Source organism: Lethenteron reissneri, chromosome 21 (assembly GCF_015708825.2).
Source record: "Lethenteron reissneri isolate LAM-NWPU_2019-01 chromosome 21, ASM1570882v1, whole genome shotgun sequence".
In the NCBI taxonomy this organism is placed as follows: Eukaryota; Metazoa; Chordata; class Hyperoartia; order Petromyzontiformes; family Petromyzontidae; genus Lethenteron; species Lethenteron reissneri.
Genome location: NC_083799.1, coordinates 13,578,028 through 13,597,566, shown reverse-complemented (window position 1 = coordinate 13,597,566; position 19,539 = coordinate 13,578,028). Strand labels below are relative to the sequence as shown.

At 45.4% G+C, this 19,539-nt stretch overlaps 1 protein-coding gene across 1 annotated transcript; it reads right to left on the bottom strand.

Annotated features, from left to right (window-relative positions):
- Positions 1-3,081: 3,081 nt before the first annotated feature.
- Positions 3,082-19,539, bottom strand: LOC133345269 (dynein regulatory complex protein 11-like). The gene is made up of 19 exons (XM_061555883.1): positions 19,410-19,539; positions 18,512-18,839; positions 17,498-17,617; positions 16,555-16,752; positions 16,264-16,335; positions 15,788-15,993; positions 15,288-15,372; positions 14,937-15,086; positions 13,974-14,049; positions 13,597-13,703; positions 12,985-13,080; positions 11,766-11,827; positions 10,618-10,700; positions 9,118-9,225; positions 7,471-7,670; positions 6,880-6,966; positions 6,573-6,750; positions 5,560-5,798; positions 3,082-3,831 (listed from the first exon to the last, which is right to left on the bottom strand). The coding sequence occupies exons 1-19, from the start codon at positions 19,514-19,516 to the stop codon at positions 3,679-3,681; spliced, it is 2,655 nt and encodes an 884-aa protein (XP_061411867.1). The 5' UTR covers positions 19,517-19,539; the 3' UTR covers positions 3,082-3,678.

Sequence of the window (19,539 nt, the reverse complement as noted above, 5' to 3'; positions counted from 1 at the left end):
TTGAGTTTCCATCGACGGAGGAGAAGTGAGCAACGGCCTATCGATGCCCTTGATGATGTCGAGAGTTACGCGAGCGTTTGCGTCAACGTTGAAAGTGCCTCTCAACCAAACGGCGTGGGCACCCTGGAAATGTCACAAATCCTCCGTCCTTTATTAGGACCGCCACTGGAGGTCACGAACTATTAAATCTCGATTGCAAACCCAATACTTTGGTTGCGAAAGAAGTGCATAGCTTCGGCGGCTTCCTCACATCGCAAGGAAGAGCGTTCCAGACCACGTTACGTTCGTTAACATTATTCTCTCCAGAGATATAACTTTATAGTTGCACGCGTTTGCTTGTGCAGCGTCGGAAATACAGATCACATACCGTCCTATGTATACTTACTTGTAGTTGCGGGCAGGGGTCTGTGGGGGGTGCCACCCTGAGCTAGAGAGAGAGACGGACCGTTGAGAGGCCGAGTTCCCCCCCCCCGACCCCAGGTGAGGGGCTGGGGGGTTATTCCAGAGCCCCGTGGAAGGTTCCAGAAAGGGGGCGGTATCGCGGGCGGAGAGTCCCCGAGGTGGATATAAAAGACGGACCCCAGCACGGCTCGGGGGAGTGCTCTGAAGACGAAGACAGAAGGCCAGCTAGGCTAGAACCCTGAAGCCCGACGTCTTTTTAAGGAACGGGGCTGAGCACGGGCCAGTGGTCGAGACCCGCACCTTGGCTCAGTCGGGTCAGTATAGCCTCCCCTAGGTCACCCTTAGCCGGAGGACTCAGGGCCCGTAGCCCCAGTGATAGGGCACGTCAGTCCGGAGGCCATACCTCCCAGCAGAGGTCGCAAACGGGTTTTGATTCCTAACCCGTACCCGGCCGCACCAGGGTCGCAAACGGATACCCGATACCCGTACCCTACCCGATACCCGGCTACCCGTACCCGGCCGGGTATCGGATAGGGTACGGGTATCGGGTACCCGATTGCGACCTCTGGGATGAAGCCATGTTGTAGGCGCGGGTGGGTTGATTCTAGGAACTTGAATTGTGAGAAGAGACAAGACGTTGGGAAATGAGTGACAAACGGTGACTCACCAGTGACTCACGGCCTACCCGTACCCGGCCGCACCAGGGTCGCAAACGGCTACCCGTACCCGGCTGGGTACGGGAAGCCGGGTATCGGGTAGGGTACGGGTATCGGGTACCCGGTTGCGACCTCTGCTCCCCAGGTAGTTGGAGTAAAGGGGCTTTCTGTTATGAGATTCAAATAAACCGTGTTGCCTCTAAAGCTACGTCTCCGGTCTCCGTGGGAACCCACTCCACTGGCAAACGACGAATTCTATAACACAGCAGCAGCAACAGCAGCGACGAACGTTCCACGCGTCATTTCACTTTATACCACCGTCTAAAGCGATGCGTTATATATATTTTCCCGGTGGAATAGGTGCTCGCAAATAATAAAACATGCGCGTGCCACTCTTCAGTGGACAACATTCAAAATGACACTCGTTTGTGAATTAGCAACCCTACCCCGCCTCCGGCTCCCCCCAGCACTCTCCCTGGCAGTTGAGCTCCATCTGCCGTCCGTGTGTGCGTGGTGTAGCGATCCACTCGGGTCCTGAGGAGGAACGAGGGCTCACGCTGCCACCGCGGTTAGGGAGGCTGCACTGGCTGGGGAATGGTAAGCGCGCCCACAAGGGGGTCGGGCAACCTTGCTTCTCCGCAGCAGCGTTTCGTGACTTTTTTTTTGTTTACGAAGGACCACCACCGTCTGCTATTCACGTCGCATTGCGGGTTCTTGAAATATTGATGGGATTTTTTTTTCAGAATTCGAGAAAAAAGACTGGGTGTTTAAGGTTAGCGATTTGTCGTATTATCTGGCTGTATAGCAAATGGAAAAATACAATTACTTTACAAAGCAAGTTAAATTTGCATTTTATTTTTGTTTATATTTAGGGCCCCTTTATAACATATGCTACAGGCCCCGTACTTAGTTTAATCCGCCACTGCTCAAGAATGATGTTGATTACCCTTTGAATAACCCATCCGGTAATATGTACCAATTGTCATTTATGTGCAGACATTAACCCCCATCTCTTCCCTCTGCCTTCTTACCTGATTGGTTCACAAATGACGACATCAGATGTACCCCTCTAAGACCGAAGGAGGAGGAAGATTTCTCCACAACTCTGTCCGTCCGCCTACTGACGCGAGTTATAATTACTGGCGAAACGTCGGACTCGGATTATACATTTTGTTTGGTTTACTCTCCACCACACCGGTGTGCTGAACTAGTAACAAAAACCGGCACGCTTTGTTGACGTGACAAACCTTACTAATTGGCTGTCGGGTGGTGGCGGGTTTAATGAAACATTTATATTTACGCGATCTGTCTCGAAAACCTCAATTATGGATCAAGGGGGGACGGGATGCGTACGGATGACGCATTTACAGTCAAGAAGATGTCGGGATGCAGAGCAATGCTAGATTTGCGATTACTAAAACCAACTCCAGTGGAAAAACACGTTCCTTCGGAGTGGGCAGGTAGGAACTTGGTTTGACAGCGCATTCGTGCACAACAGACAAATATGCACGACGGACAAATAATCCCTGGTGGGCAGTGTGGAACCTGTTGTTCCTACCTGTGTACAAGATCACTTGACTTGAGGGAGCCAGGCAGCCAGCCAGGTAGCCAGCCCCCTTCACTATCGGCCCCTCCCCCTTGCTTAGGCCCCTCCCCTTACCCCCCTCCCTTAGGCCCCTCCCCTGACCCCCCCCCCCTCCCTCAGGCCCCTCCGCTGACCCCCCCTCCCTTGGGCCCCTCCCCTGACCCTCCTCTCATAGGCACCTCCCCTTTCCGTACCCGGCAGTAGGTCTCCACCAATCAAAGAGCTGTTTATATTATATATTTATGCACGACAGACAGACAAAAAATCCCCGGTGGGCAGTGTGGAACATTGTTCCTACCTGTATAACGTTCGACATTCGAGCCTTGCATAAGAGCCACCGGCTTTGTGTTGTTTGTGCAGCAGTTGCTGCTGCTGCTGCTGCTGCAGGGGACCTTTGGAACGCCTACCCCATGCAAATGTAACGACGTGCAATTCTGCTCATTTTTTTTATTCAATAGTTTATTGACTCAACAACAGAATCAATATGTACGGTGGGGGGCGGAGAGGGAGGGGGACGAAAGGGGAAGAGGGAGCGGTGACTATGTGTGTGTCCATATATTATCATGCTCGTTAACACAGGAAAGCGGAAAACCTAGCCGAGTCTTCACTCTGTTTCAGAGTCGTGCTAAGTTGCGCAACAGGGGGCGGTGTTGCGACGTGTAAACACGAACGAATACTTTTCCTGATATGTTTTCACAATTTGGAATGTTTGACCAAATACAAGTTACATTGCATGGGGTTTCTATGTTATGGGAGGAAGTCGCAGAACCCGGAGAAAACCCCAAGCAGAATAGTGGCCGAGCATAGCGAACTCCACACAGAAAGGCACCCAAGTCAGGGATTTAATCCAGAAACATTTTTGCGATGAGGCACAACGGTGACCATTGCACCACCCCTTGGAGGGGCTGTTGGGGACGCAGGTGGAAGGGGTGTTATGGGAGTGTAGGTAGATCACATGTTGGGAGTCGAAATGGAGGTGTGAACTACTCGCGAGATATTTGCTTTGCAAATTAATTCCGATACATTCTGCAGATGTTACTTCTTCTTCTTCTTACCCTTTCCCTTTTTGCCTTTTTTACCCTTGCCCTTCGCCTTGCCCTTAGCCTTGCCCTTGCCACCCGCCTCCTCCTCGTCCCCCCTGGCGAGCTTGGCTCTCTTCTTGCCGAGCGGCGTCTTCGCGTACCACGACTGTGGATGACAGGGGTACAACGCAGCAACGTGACGGCGTGTGTATCAGTCAGACGCCACCTTTACTTTCGCCCCAGCATGTTGGGCCTTTCACTCGGAACTGCGGGCAAAAGCGTCCAATTGGCACTCAGAAGGTCGTGCGCGTCGGTGCGTTCACGTGGGTGCCTCGTGCGACGTGTCAACATCGCCAGTCGGGAAAAAAGAAGACACACGGGGAGACAAAAGTGGCCGAGCATGGTGTTTGGCCACCCACTCCGCCGTGTGCCACACGTGAGCGCAAACAGCGCTTGCCCCAAAAGTCTGTTAAGGATAGACGGAGGATATTTATCTTTGTACTGGTAGGAACCGCCAGGTTACACCAGCCCACAGGGGATTATTGTGTCGGTCCGTCCGTCGTGCAGGGAGGGGCTGGGTGGGGAGGGAGGGGCTGGGTGGGGAAGTGCTCGGTGGGGAGGGTGGGGCTGGGTGGGGAGGGGCTGGGTGGGGAGGGTGGGGCTGGGTGGGGAGGGGCTGGTCACCCCGTGATGCCCTTATAAAACTCAACGTTTAACCTACTCACGCCGGCTTGTGCCCGCCCTCACAGTCGGGCATATTTACGGAATACACCACGCCGCCGTTGACCCTGGCCATTGACCGAGCAACCCAACGTTCCTACCAGCTCCCTCCGCAGGAATGTATATATACACACACACACGTGGGGAGCGGTAGCATCGTGGTTAGTGAGCTGCGCTACGAACCCGGCGACCCATGTTCGATTCTTAATCATGGCCAACGCCGGTGACGATTATCTGAACCGGTCCCGGGCCTCTCCTAGGTTGACTCAGCCTCAGATGAATACCTGGTGCGCCTAGTAAACATCGCCACTTGGAAAACAAAGGCGGGCGGGCGGGCGTGGTGCTGGCAACCCACCCCCTCGTGTACCGTAACGGCCTTCATAGGTGCTACTCGCTAACAGCACTTGCCCCAACAGTCTGTTAAGGATAGACGGGGAATCACTTCTTTCAAGGGCATTCCTGCCAATCTGCCACTGCTGAAGCAAGTAGACGATCTACAAATCGTTTTTTATTATTATTCTGTATATGAGTCATATGCTGTTGTAATCTGTGCAATGTCTCGATTTAAAGCTTTCGTGACTGCAGGGATTCATCCTCTTGGTTATTTCGGTAAAGTCACGTAGAAGGGAAGTAATAAAATAATAAAAATAAAACATAATAAAATAAAATAATTCTCTACGTGACTTTACTGTGCAATGTCATGGTGATTGTTATGGTTACTAGTGTTACTTCGAATTTGTTGTTTGCACAGGAAAACTATTTTACCAAAGGCGTTTCTATTCCTCGTTTTGCAATATTCTATCGAATCTTATTCCTCACTCGAGATGCACTATTTTGCAATGTTTCTCTAATTTTAATGTTCAGTTTAGTTAAATATTTAATTAACAATTAAGTAATATATTGTAAAAAAAAAAATAGTTGACTTTTTTATTGCTGTATTTATTCTATCTATCATTTTAATGCGACCTGTTGCAAACGTGGTGTTTTTTATCTCAATTTTTCTGTTTTGTTTATGAAACCCGATTCAAGATGCTGCTTCTTAGCTCACAGGGCATTTCAAAATAAACTGTTCAACCTCCTCCTCCGTCTCCTAATGCAGGTCGGGGGTGGGGGGGGAGGTGGGGGGCAGTGTTGAGTGCAAAGGGGGGTGGGGGTCAAACGGAGATGTCATCACCTTGAAGGCTTCCTCCTCCTCCAGGAAGACGGGGTCAATGCGCGACAGCGACCCGATGAATTCACCCGCCGTCAGGGGCCGCTTGGCCAACTGCTGCACACGCCGTTCGCTCAGCACAGCCTGCGCCGCCTGCACCATCTGCCCCTGCGTGTAGCCGTCGGTCACCTTGGCCAGAGAACTGAGGTCGAGCGTCGGTGTCACCGCACCCCAGCTCGTCGCGAGCAGATGGCGCCAGAGCACTGCGATGCAAACACGCGAGCGGGGCACGAGGCTTTTGTGTGTCTGTTGTTATTTTTTTTTTCAACTGCATGATGACAAATGCAGTTTTCCATCTGCTGAGTATGTTGCGTGTGTGCTGGGAGCGCTGGTGTAGTAGCGGTTAGGGCGCTGCGAAGCCCGGGTTCGATTCCCGCTCACGGCCAACACCGGTGACGATTATCTGAACCGATCCTGGGCCTCTCCTAGGTCGACTCAGCCTCAAATGAGTACCTGGTGTAGTGTGTAAACATTGGCACTGGGGAGACAAAGGTGGTCGGGTGTGGTGATGGCCACCCACCCTCTCTTGTACCGTACCAGCCTTTATTGGTGCTCCGTTTACAGCACTTGCCCCAACAGTCTAAGGACGGCTATACGGGGGATCTTTGTCTTTGTGCTCAAATAAAAAAAGCCCCTTCCGTTGTGGTGCAGTGCTGATTAGTGTTGGTGGCTCTGAGCCAGTGGTGAAAATTCCGCAGTTCTATGCTGGGGTCCAGTACTTCAAACAATAAATACACGACTAAGCATTACTGTATACCGTGAATGTGTTCCGAGTTCGTTTCTTTAAAAAAATAAAACATACAAACCGAATTCTGTGTATGCATATTAGTTTCAAGCCACGTGATAAAACATTTTCGTTGGCTAAACGTTCAAAAAGGGGGCTTCCTACTAAGTTTGGGGATTGTTTTAGGGTTAAACTAATATTATCACCTGGATTATTATTTTATTTTTACGATCGTCCAGCTTGCGTTTGATACCGAAGCGAGAGGCATAGTCTGGGCGTGGGATGAGCACGATCTTCTGGTAAAGCTTGCAGAAGGACTTCTGGTCGGCCAGGAAGGGCTGACGGGACGTCCCCACCAGCATCACACGGTCCTCGGCTGTCAAGAGCTTCAGCATCTTGGGCAGATCTTTCTTGAGTCGCTTGGGTTCCAGCTGTCGGACAAAGATGAGAAGCTGTTGCGGTAAAACAACAACAACAAAACAGGCACGAAAAACTGCGCAAATGTCGTGAATCTTGAAACCCCCTTAGGAATCGAAACAGGATAGGGTGGCGACACTCACTTTCTTGTCACCTTTGGGAACTTTCTTGTAGAAAGTCTTCTCGGCATCTTCAATCAACACTACGGACGGTTGAAGTAAGCGTGCTACCTGCAAGAAGAAGAATAATTGAGTGCGGCGGTGTTGGAAAGGGCACTTGCAAGATAACCAACCTGAACCGAGGGCATTTGCTCATGCATGATTGTATATGTTGTAAAATGCACAACCGGTGATAAACAGATCAAATGTATTGTTTAATGTCCTACTCTCAGGCTAAATTCCAGGAAATCCAGGAATTTAGCCTGAGAGACTTGCATTGAGGGCTTCTCAACCACTCATCACCGCTCATCATTCAGCCAGCAAACTCTAACAGTATCCAATGTGAAACCTATTTACATTCTCAGTTTCTAACAGCACGTTTTGTAATGTATGCATGTTGGACTTCTTTCGCACGGTACGTAAACAACCGTGCTAATTTAGAATACACCAAAGCAACTTGTAACTTTCTGACCCACCCATCCTGGGCATCTGTGAAAAAAAGAGCTTCATAGCTCATCGGATTCCTCCAGTCAAAATAAATATTCTGATTATGAACTCATCACTATAGGTACGCACCTTTAAAACCATGTGTATCAGCATTTGGAGGCCGCTCTTGCTCGGGTACTTGTCCACAATGGTCTTGGCAGAAAGGTCAAACAAGTTGGCTCCAGTTTCGGTACAAATCGCATTTACCAGCGTGCGTTTGCCAACCCCGTTTGGACCCGTCAAGAGCATCGACTTCACAAGTGGCGCCTTTTCATGGACGGCCTGGGAGCCTGCACACAACAAACCACCAAGCACAAGCTTCAGTACATCAGAATCAGAATATTAATACGGGAGGGGACCGGACGGTCAAAGACAACAGATCTCCCTTATCGCCTTAACAGACTTTTAGGGCAAGTGCTGTAAGCGGAGCACCAATAAAGGCCAGCACGGTACAAGAGAGAGTGGCCAGCCATCACCACACCCGACAGTCTTTGTCTCCCCAGTGGCGATGTTCACACACCGCACCAGGTACTCATCTGAGGCTGAGTCGACCTAGGCAAGGCCCAGGACCGGTTCAGATAATCGCCACCAGCGTTGGCCGTGATTAAGAATCTAACATGGATTGCCGGATTCATAGCGCAGCTCATTTGAGGATGAGTTGATGCCCAGGACAGGTCCAGATAATCGTCACCGATGTTGGTCGTGAGCGGAAATCGAACTCGGGTCGCCGGGTTCGTAACGGAGTGTGCTAATCGCTACACCGTCGCTCCCCACGTGCAGCAGTGGAGCTTCCCGAATGGAAATGTATAGACAGACGAAGATCCCCCACTCAGGCTTATACTGCAGACTGCATTGGCACATGGCCGTTAGCACTTGCTAAGACCGGCATGGTGTTTAGCAAATGTCACGGCTGTCTTTGTCTCCTCAGTGCCAATGTATTTTAGAATCTACATCGATTGTTGATCCTGAAGCGATTTGTAACAATGACCGGAAAATGTAAACTACAATGCAGCAGCATTCAAATTAAATCTCTCTTAATTGTTTTGGCCTTCTCCACCATGGGAGATGGGAATCAGAATGAAGTCAAAGTTTTTTCATTTGTCCAAGTGTAGGCGTTTTTTTTTTATCCCAGCCCAGTTTGTGATGTGGAAATAAAAGAGTCCAAGGAAAACATCCTCTACGTTTCATATTTGGGCAGATTTTGAACAAAACCAGCCAAAACTTTGACTCACTTAGTGAAGAATATGTCACATTCGGAAAGTATACGTGCTAAATCTACCAAACTGTAAAAAAACTAAATAATTTAAACTTTAGTATTTGAGCCAATAACTATAACATTTATATATTAACATAAATCATGTTTTTTCCCTACCCATAAACACCTCAGGACCGTTTTCACAGATTTCACGCTAAAATCTTAAAATAAGATTTTTTACATGACAAAAGTACGACACGTGATGAAAAGTGAATACGTATAACATTTCATTCTTTCATAAAAAAAATAATCACCATTTTCCACAAAAGCGGCCAAAAACTCTTTAACTTTTTATGAATAAACATTTTTTTATTGACCCTGGAGGGCTGGTGGACTGAAAGATTTAAAGTAATTTATTAATGGATTTAACTCCTTGGCCATAGTGAAAAAAAATACACATTTTCAGTAAGAAAAAAAAGTGCAATTGTAGTTGCTGCTCTGCATCTACATCAGCAATACGAAAGAAGACTAGTTTAGGAAACCTAGAGGCAGGATGGCGTAGAGTGCTACAAGCTGTCGGACGTCAGACAAGGAGGGCATGGGTTCGATGTCCGCTTGCCGCAGAGTGGTTCCCAGGTAGCTGTATTCGCCTGCAGAGAGAGGAGATCAACAGTCGTGGTAAGCCGAGCTTTCCCCGGTGAAATTAGACACGCGGCTATGAGAAACAATTTTAACGCTTAGGCTTTCGCGACGAATGTTAAGTTTCTTAATTGATTTCTGGTTAAGATCGCGTGAGTGCAATTGCCGATGTGTGTCGTATACCCTCATCCACCACAGCCGAATGAATAAAGTTGTAATTGCCACGAACAAATGTGCCAAGTTTAATTGCGTCAGCACACCGGTGTGTTGAAGAGCAATCGACGACACTGAAACAATTTGGTACGACGTTTCATTGGTTATTACAACCAGCATATATCAGAATTCAATCCCCGTAGAATTGAACACTGCAAGAGTTCAATCGTCTTTGGTTCTTTCGGTAAAGTCACGTAACTTTACCGAAAAAACCAAAGAGTATGGATTCCTGCAGTCACGAAAGCTTCAAATCAAGATTGAGTTCAATCCTGCTCGTCGTCTGATGATGCTGGTTGTATCTTCTTGGTTCTTTCAGTAAAGTCACGTAGAAGGGAGGTAATAAAATAATAAAAATAAAACATAATAAAATATATTATATTATTTTATTATATTATTATATTATTTTATTATTTTATTTTATTATGTTTTATTTTTATTATTTTATTACTTCCCTTCTACGTGACTTTACCGAAAGAACCAAGAAGATGAATCCCTGCAGTCACGAAAGCTTTAAATCGAAAAATGCTGGTTGTAATTACCAGCGATTTGTCATACCCAATTGTTAAATGTTGTGGATTGCTCTTAAGCATACTGGTGTACTGAAGCCATCAAAATTTGCGTGTTTGTTCACATGACATGTATTGTTGTGTATGATACACATGGGCATTGTACTCATGAGATTTGACCCAAACATCAATTATGAATGTTTAAATGTTGTCGGGTGGTAGAGAGTGTATGATACACATGGGCATTGTACTCACGAGATTTGACCCAAACATCAATTATGAATGTTTAAATGTTGCAGATGTTGTTGGTCTCTCAGACAAATCTAATTGTTGCGAGTGAAAATTGAGTTAGATTAGAGTGCGGTTGGGGACTAAGACAACACACTCAACCACGTGATAATTTGAGAAGAGAATTACCAAAGCAGATCATGTTAAAGACCCTTCATCATCCATAACACAGGTTTTTTGGGTTAGATCGTGTCAGTTTGGACACTGTAAGCCAAATAGGATCAAATATCAATCTTGAATTTACTCATACATGAACCAGAAGTAAATGTCTCCACATAAATAACGTGGCAGGTATGTTAGAAACATATAGAAAATACCATTGGGCAAGTGCCTGGATTTTCTGGCTTCTTCTTGCGTTCATTGTTAACATGACTTAGCCAAATAATCAGTTCTTACCCAAAAAGTCAGACAGCTGCACTTTGGGTGGGCGGATCAGAATTCCCTGCAAGACCAGCTCCTCAAACAACGACTCTATGGTCCTGCGACACACACACACACACAGACGAGACGTTAACACGTGGGTGTTTTGGTTAAAAAGTTAAACAATGGAGACATGTTGTGAACATAAGGGCACGCACAGTCTGCGTGTGTTAGAACAAACATGTGACCTGCAGGAAAAGTAGGCAAATTGATGAGAGTGGCATCCTCTTAATTGCTCGGGCCCACCCAATGCCATGACATTAGCAGAGGCTTTACACTAACCCGGACCACAACACATTCTTTATGCCCAATGAAGGCCCCGTTGAAAGCGCTCTGAGACACTCCGATGTATGCAGTGTTGTATGAAAAAAACTAATCATTACTATCGTTATTTATTATTACAGACTTTCCAGCTTGTCAAGTTTCCACATGCATACTGCAGTGACGCGCGGTGAGGTCAATGGCTGGGGAGGCACTGGCTAGTGTCAGAGCCAGATTCACACACTGAGGGAGGCGTGGCCTCACGGAGGGGGGCGTAACCTCGTGGAGGGGGCGTGTCCTCACTGATGGGGGCGTGTCCTCACTGATGGGGGCGTGGCCTCACTGAGGGGGGCGTGTTAGACACGCCCCCCTCAGTGAGGCAGATGTGATAGCTGCCTCCCCTGGTGCTTTTTCATTGCAGTTTCATGACGAGACCAGCGAGTCTAAATATCTTTATACACATACGTGAAATAAGTTTTCTGGAGTATGGAAGGCGAGGACATGAAATTAAGCGGTCTACAAACATTACATTGGTGACATACTGAGATAGTAACAGGCACGCGCTTATTGCCCGCGCTCCATCCAGTTTCTGAGGGGTTGCGCAATCAGAGGGGAGGCTGAGCTCGTCGCTGCCTCACCTCTCGTCTCTTCCTGTATTTGCCGCGGAGCTCCGCAAATTTGGCGATTTTGACTATAAAATGTTGGAATCGTACAGAAATAACAATTATAACACAGATCAGTAGAAAAATCTTCATATTTATTTTATTTGATTATTCTTTTTTTTTACTTTTTGTAACAGCGTATGGTAGGTGAGGCTCTGCTTTCCCTGCCTCCCCTGACCGCACGTCCCTGTTGTACTGCACCTGTCAGGTGTCAGGTCCTTTTCTTTCTTCTTCTTCTTCTTACCGCCCTTTTTATTCTTTTTCTAAAAAAATAAAAAATATTTATCTCGACGATGATTCCCAAGTCGAGATTTACGTGTTTTGTTTCTCTGTTCCAAGAGGCATTCGGTGTCTGAATTTTGAACCTAGCACTTTTGCCATTGACATTCATTAATCCGTGTACACTTAAAAGGGCCATTTGCCCTAAATGTCATAGTGTTTATTTGACAAATGTGTGAATTTAAGAATAGGGTTTTTCCCCTTTTTTCTGGCAACAAAACTGAAACCTTTTTACAAGGATTCATGTCTGCATTGACCACAATACTTGCAGTCAAAATGCCAACAAAAAACACACTATGATAATATATGCATTGTCCTTAAAACTGATTGGTCTACACTAGGGACGGCTTTCTTTTGAACCTCGATCCAATTGGTGCTCGACCAGACGACGTCAAAAGGCGTCCACAGCTCAAACACAATGCACTATCAGAGCAATGATAAAAATGTGTGAATTTTTTTTATAATATAGGTTTTTGGGTCAGATCGCGTTATTTATAAATGTGTCGTAACCCTCCACCACCCGACACGGCCAAACAGTAAAAAATGTGTCACGTTTGTCAAAGGACAAAATAATTCACTGCTTTAGCCCACCGGTGTGCTGAAGAGAGAATCAACAGCATTTTAAAATTTGAGTAGTACGACGTTTCGCTGATAATTACAATCAGCTTCATCGGGCAAGAATGGTGAAGCTCTCCTGTTGCTTCCGGTCTTAAATAGAGCAGCATCAGGGTGACGTCATCAATTAATTCAATTCAATCTGGTGCAGTGATTCGAGGCAAAGAGGGGGAGGGTTTTGTAATGATATAGATTTGACACTTTGGTTGTCTGGCCACATGGTAAAGTTGCACTTAATAATTTTCTAAATCATCTCAATGCACAAAACCCGGCTATCCAGTTCACCATGGAAATGGAGGTAAATAACAGACTCCCGTTCCTAGATATTTTGCTGGGACATGGCCTTAATGGCAAAATAACACACAGCGTTTGGCCGTGTCGGGTGGTGGAGGGTTACGACACATTTATAAATAACGCGATCTCACCCAAAAACCTATATTATGAATAATATTGGTCGCGAAAGCCTACGTGTAAAATGTTATTGTTTTTAGTTGCAGTAATTGATCCGCTTTGTTTGCAAGGCTACCTTCGTTCCACCTTTCTTCTTCTTTCCTTTTTTGCCACGGTCTTTTTCCACAACGAGTTTCAGGTTCCTGAGCTCTTCTCGCATCAACTCATCCACCTTGGGGACAACAAAAGTAAAAAATCATCATCGCTTGCTGAGAAAGATGGCTCCAGAAGGGCTTGTCTTACTTCGTACGGCGATAGGTGTTTTAAAAACTTGGGGGGGGGGGGGGGAGGATATAAATAGGATGCAAAATATTGCTACTGTTGTCATTCTGACTTAAAAAAAGGGTCTTGCCATATTATACACATGTTATTTGCAATAAACCTTACCGTGTAATTAGGATACTGAATTTTACCTTTGATTTTAAGGTAATAATTGGATTCTCAGGTTATATTTCTGATTCCAAATATAGTATATATTTATGAAGGTTAGGAATTTAAAATGCAAATTAGTGGTTAACTCAGCAGGTCATCCCTCCGGGGACAATAAGTGTCACTTTGAGCGAAGTTTAACATCAACTGTCTGATGGAGAGACTAATCACCAAAACCACCACCACTACCACAGAATGTGGCATATGAACCATTGGTTGAGTACCGTCAAGAGTGAAATATCAACAAGAATCTAAGTACCTGTTTTCTGATCTCGTTTTCAACCTTCTTCCTCATTTCCTCTTTTACCAGCTCTGCATTGAATTTTTGGCTGAAATTGTTGGATTCGTCGCGGTTCTGCCAGACATCTGTGAACAAAACACAACTGATCGGACACCCTCCCACAATGCGCGCATTCAAACAACATGTTTGAGTAAGGTCCTGTTGTGATTTAAAGCTCGGTTCCCAGGGAATGCCTCCAGCCTGAAAGGCTGGCACAGAGGGCTAGGAAATGTCTTCGCAAACAGTCACGTTGTAGACATATTGCAGGAAGTGCTTCCCTCCCATTTTTTGTCCTGCTAAAAAAAAACACACCCTCGGTGCTTTGCAATTGAAAGCATATGCACGCACTTACTTACCCGTGTAGGTTTTGTGACCTTCAGAAATAGTCGGAAGGAAATTGGAGGGGGCCATTTTCCACCCTTCTTCCTCCTCCTTTATGAAGAAAAGAAAGATTTACGGGCCGTTATGTCTAGCTCAAGCTGTTGTTGTTGTTGTTCAACAAATGGCATGTCAAAGAACAATACGAGGACTGCATGCAGCTGTCGTTGCCACGTGCACACAGAATTGCATACTTCGTAAAACGGCTTTTGTCCAAGGCGATGTATTATTTGTTAAGTAAATGTAAAAATGCCATATTTTGTTTTACAAATTTGACGCTGTATGTGATTATAAAATGAAATCTTACTCCTAAATACAATGCTTATTTTACGATGCTCACACCCACGTCCCTGTAATCTTAATCTGATAGTGATAGTCACCGATATTGCAATGCCATCAGTGCTGATAGAATAAGGTACATGAGAAGACATTTACAATCCGACCTACACATTGCAAAAGAGTTAATGATTGTAAGAAAAGAATGGAATCGGTCGTATTACATTTGAACTAAAAACATGCAACTTCCCCCAACAAAGTGTACATTATTCACTTAATTAACATCTATTGAGAAAATGTAAAAGCGTTAACATATTTCATCTTCTTGGTTCTTTCGGTAAAGTCACGTAGAAGGGAAGTAATAAAATAATAAAAATAAAACATAATAAAACAATTCTCACGACGTTTCGGCCACAGCTTAAATATACGCTCCAAGCGTAGTGGTGTTTCATTCAGACTCTGTCGCCTCGACGGACCTGGTTTTCACCTGAGGACGGCTGCTTGCGTTGTGGCCGAAACGTCGTGAGAATTGTTTTATTATGTTTTATTTTTATTATTTTATTACTTCCCTTCTACGTGACTTTACCGAAAGAACCAAGAAGATGAATCCCTGCAGTCACGAAAGCTTTAAATCGGAACGTTAACATATTGCTGAGGTATCTTACCTCGTCTCCTGCTTTAGATTTCTTTCCTTTCCCTTTTGTCTTTCCTTTTTCCTTTTTCTCATTTTTCCCCTTTTTCCCTTTCTTCCCAGACTTCTTCTTATCCTTTGGATTCTGTTGCTCTGCTTCTTTGGCAGCAAGTTCTGCTGCTACCTGTGAAGCGGATGAAACATGAATAATATGACCGATGTTTTTCTTTTTGCAAGCGTGACAAAGAAGTCTCAATCGGCGCATGTATCCCTGTACGGTTGGCTACGTACGGTGCGAAAGAAGTTCAACATTACGTACGCAATTAAATGTTTGTAACATTATGGGAAAATAAAGTAAGAAAAACAATTACGATATAAACTGTACCTCTTCTGGTGTCTTTTCAGCAAAAATTAATGCAGATCCTCCATCCTCTTCATCGGGATACTCGGGAAACTTTCCAGTTGCATCCCTGCAAACAACGAGTGTAAATGGATTTGAATCCCAAAAACATTGAAGTATTTATGCTGAAATATCTTTAAAATTCTGCCGACTTACAAGGCTGCTGACTTTAAAGTCTTCTGTAAACGTTCATCCCATATTAATATTTGTATCCAAAATTCACAACCCAGATCTCAATCTACAACCTCCAAAACATATTTGCAGACATATAATTTGAACACGTGAAAAAAGATCATAACAAATCGCATTAATTTAAAACCATTGGGAGTAGCTAAAAACTATTTGAAGAATAATTATAAAATATATGATAGCTATCAAAAGCAGTGCAATAAAATGTAACAATTCCCCTTGCATGTGAGACGTCAAATCATTGACGGCTTGTTGAATTGAAGGCCCTCGGCGTGCCACACATTGCGTGAACGTACCTACACTCGATGAACCACTGCCGAATCTGCTCCTGCATGGCTTCCTTCATATCGGGCCCCTCCACCTCCAGCAGCTTCTGCTTGATGGACACAATGCCCTGCTGGTATTCCGTCTCGTGTTCGTCCTGAGTCAGCCGCCGCAGTGCCTCCACTTTCTCGGCATTCACTTGGGCTAGGCTTTTCTTCGGCAGATTTGAAGGCAATGTCTGACGGTCAAAGCACACCGGCGTACTCGTATCATGCCCCACGTCTTTTGCGTGCATAATTGCACCGAATGTTGTGGAACGCACAGGGAATTTTGAGGGTTAGTTAACTATAATAAATTCTTTGTGTTAGTTGCCACATCCTAGATCGCGCATTTTACAATCATTTTCCTGGCATAATGAAAGACAAAGTAAAATATTCTGTTTGACTATTGAACGATAATAAAAAGATGATTGTCTTAAATTGATATTCATATCAAACGAGGAGCTCACCATTCCGAGAAAAATAATTTCTTCCTCCCTTTCTCGCTTTGTTCGTCTCCTCTGCATGAAACCTTTCCACATCTGTACAGCAACACAAATCATAAGCATTAATATAAAAAAACAATCACCTTTACATGACAACATGTTGATGTAAAGCCATCGTGTCTAAAACAAAAATGAATTTCCAGAAGCTTTACGACTAATGGAAATAAGTAATTTGTGTTGTGGGTGCTTTAAAAATAAAAAAAATAAACTATAATAATAGGTATTCGATAAAAACCGCAGCAAAAAAATCCTTACCTTCTGGATGATGACAGCTGCTACAGTGATATCCATGGTAACAGCTCCACGTTCCTTGGCCTTGCGTTCTCGCTCCTCCTCCATCCTGATTTCCTGCATGAACTTGGCACGCAGCCTGCCCTGGCGGGCTCTCTCTGTCACCTGGACAATTCTCACCGCCTCCTCCAGGGACATCGGCTTCTCATCCTTAACTTGCTTCTGTTCACAAAATAAACAATACGGCAAGTCTGGCTCTCTCGTTCGAAGAGTTGACTCACAGATTAAGAAAACTTCTGAGTTGAAATCTATCGGTGGTCGATTCAGCTGAGCATCGCCGTGTGATTAATATAATTCAAACCGCTTCGTAGGATGCCAACATTTCTTGCACTGTGGAAAGATTAGTAACTGCGTAGGAATTCTTACACATATTGCAGTTTATCATTTGACTTGCATGATAATTTTTGTTCATACTCTCACTGTGCAGCAAGGATCTTGACATTGTGCCCAACTGGCCAATAAAGGCCAGTTGGCCGAAAAATCAAGATCGTGTTATATATTTTGCTTGCCGTTATAAAATAGATATCAAAATCCATTATACAGTACTCTATTTCAATACACAGGTTGTTCCTCAAAGGTCAGGTTGCTACGAAGTGTGCTATATTATCCACCTCTTTGTGGCCCTTAAAATTAATAAAAGTTTTTTTTTTCTCGTGACCACGTGATAATGTGGGATGTCTTCGCTAAATTTGCCAAAAGGCTGTTTCAGTAAAGCTCTACATTCCTCACTAAAATGGAAAAAGTAAACAGTCCCTTAAAAATATACAATGTACCCCAATGACACAATCAATATGAAAACAAACAATGGAATTAACATTTATTGCTATATTTGATATGCGTGAATTAGGGGTTATACTTCAGCTCAAAAAACCAAAGCAGATTTATCTGAAGTTGGGACTGGATGTACCTTTTCTACATCTTCCATTCCCATCTTTTCCAGCACCGTTTCAAGAAGCTTTTCCCGCTCCTTGATGATTTTTAAACGATCATTGATAAAATACTTGGGAACAGGAATCTCCAGGTCTTGCTGCAAAACAAAAATACAAATATTAATGTATTCGATTAAAACTTTCCAAAAGTGTATTTGCAACTAGCTAAGTAAACCTACAAAAGTGGTGCCGTTTAATCAGTATGGTAAATTAAGAATGGGGTGTCATTTGGAGTAAGATGAATCCACACCGGCCAATGTGGCGACAATCCTTCTGACGGCTACCATTACATTCTTGCATATGGCAATATGTTCAGAAGCTGAGTGCCAATGTCGTGGTTTGTTCAGGTCTGCTAGCCACGAGAGTGCTTCAGGTGAGAGTGTGTGCAGTATTGCCATTCCTCCATCAGGAGATGACACCCGAAAATGGATTCATAGCACACTATCTATTCCTTCTAGATTTGAAGCTTTCGTGACTCCAAGGATTCATATTCTTAGGTTTTTTCGGTAAAGTCACGTAGGTAAAAAATTTAAATTAATAAAAGTAAAATAAAATAAAAATCACGACGGAAGCTTGTGTTGCCTCCGACACGTCGTGATTTTTATTTTATTTTACTTTTATTAATTTTAATTTTTTACCTACGTAACTTTACCGAAAAAACCCAAGAATACTATCTATTCCGATGGAGCTGTGAACTTTCAAATTTGGATTGAAAACGAATTTCTTCAGAACCGCTTATTGTGTTTTGTGTTGTTCGCCTTCACCCCTCACCTCCGATTAGCACGGTCGGCTACGTACGGCGCGAAAGAAGCTCAACATACATACCCACATACTCATGCACGCCCTTTTACTTTACCGCATCCGCTTGCTCCATACAATATGTTTCTTTGAACGTGGCCGCTGTCTCCTTCGTGCAACGGGGGCGGCAGGCTTTCGGGTGAACGTGTGCCTCGGATGAGCTTTTTGTTTGTTGTTGTTGTTGGTGTACTCACAGGCGTGAGCTTGAAGTCCTGTAGCACGTCATCCACGTAGTGAAACTCGGAGCACTCGAGGACCACCATCTCCTGCTTGAGCTCCAGCAGCCGGCCCATGACGCCGTCCAGCAGGTGACGCAGGATGCGCCGCTTCTGAGGCTGCACCACCTGGTCGTGGGCGGCCTCCAGGCCCCGGGTGATGCCCAGGTAGCGCAGGTAGAGCGTGGCCAGCACCTGGAAGGCGGCCAGGCGGTCCTTCTCGGGCCGTGGAGGCTCTGGTGGCAGCTCCTGGCCAAAGAGGTGAGCTATCCCGGCATTGGCCTCTGCCCACAGCGCGTTGTATGTGCTGCATGCAAGAACATAGTTGACATGCTCATTTCAGCAATAAGTCTGCACGAGTCGCCTTCACGCTCACCTGTGTGACACTGACTCACCTGTGAGCCTCTGTAGAACACTCTCACATCTGTGAGATTCCCGCTCTCACCTGTGAGCCCCTCTCACCTGTGAATCTCTCTCACCTGTGAATCTCTCTCACCTGTGAGCCTCCCTCACCTATGAGTCCCTCTCATCTGTGAATCTCTCTCACCTGTGAGTCTCTCTCACCTGTGAATCTCTCTAACCTGTGTGTCTTTCTAGCCTGTGAGTTGGTCTATCACCTGTGAGTCTTTCTCACCTGTGAGTTGGTCTCTAACCTGTGAGTTGGTCTCTCACCTGTGAGTCTTTCTCACCTGTGAATTGGTCTCTAAGCTGTGAGTTGGTCTCTCACCTGTGTGAGCCCCTCTAACCTGTGAGTTGGTCTCTCACCTGTGAGTCTTTATCACCTGTGAGTTGGTCTCTAGCCTGTGAGTTGGTCTCTAGCCTGTGAGTTGGTCTCTAACCTGTGAGTTGGTCTCTAACCTGTGAATTGGTCTCTCACCTGTGAGCCATCGCTGGCTGCAGAGGCCCTCTGGCCCAGCGGAGTGCACGCCGCTCTGGGTTTGTTGTGGCCGCTGTCATGGCAACGCCTCCATGCAACGCCTCCATGGCAACGCGAGGGACCGCGGTGA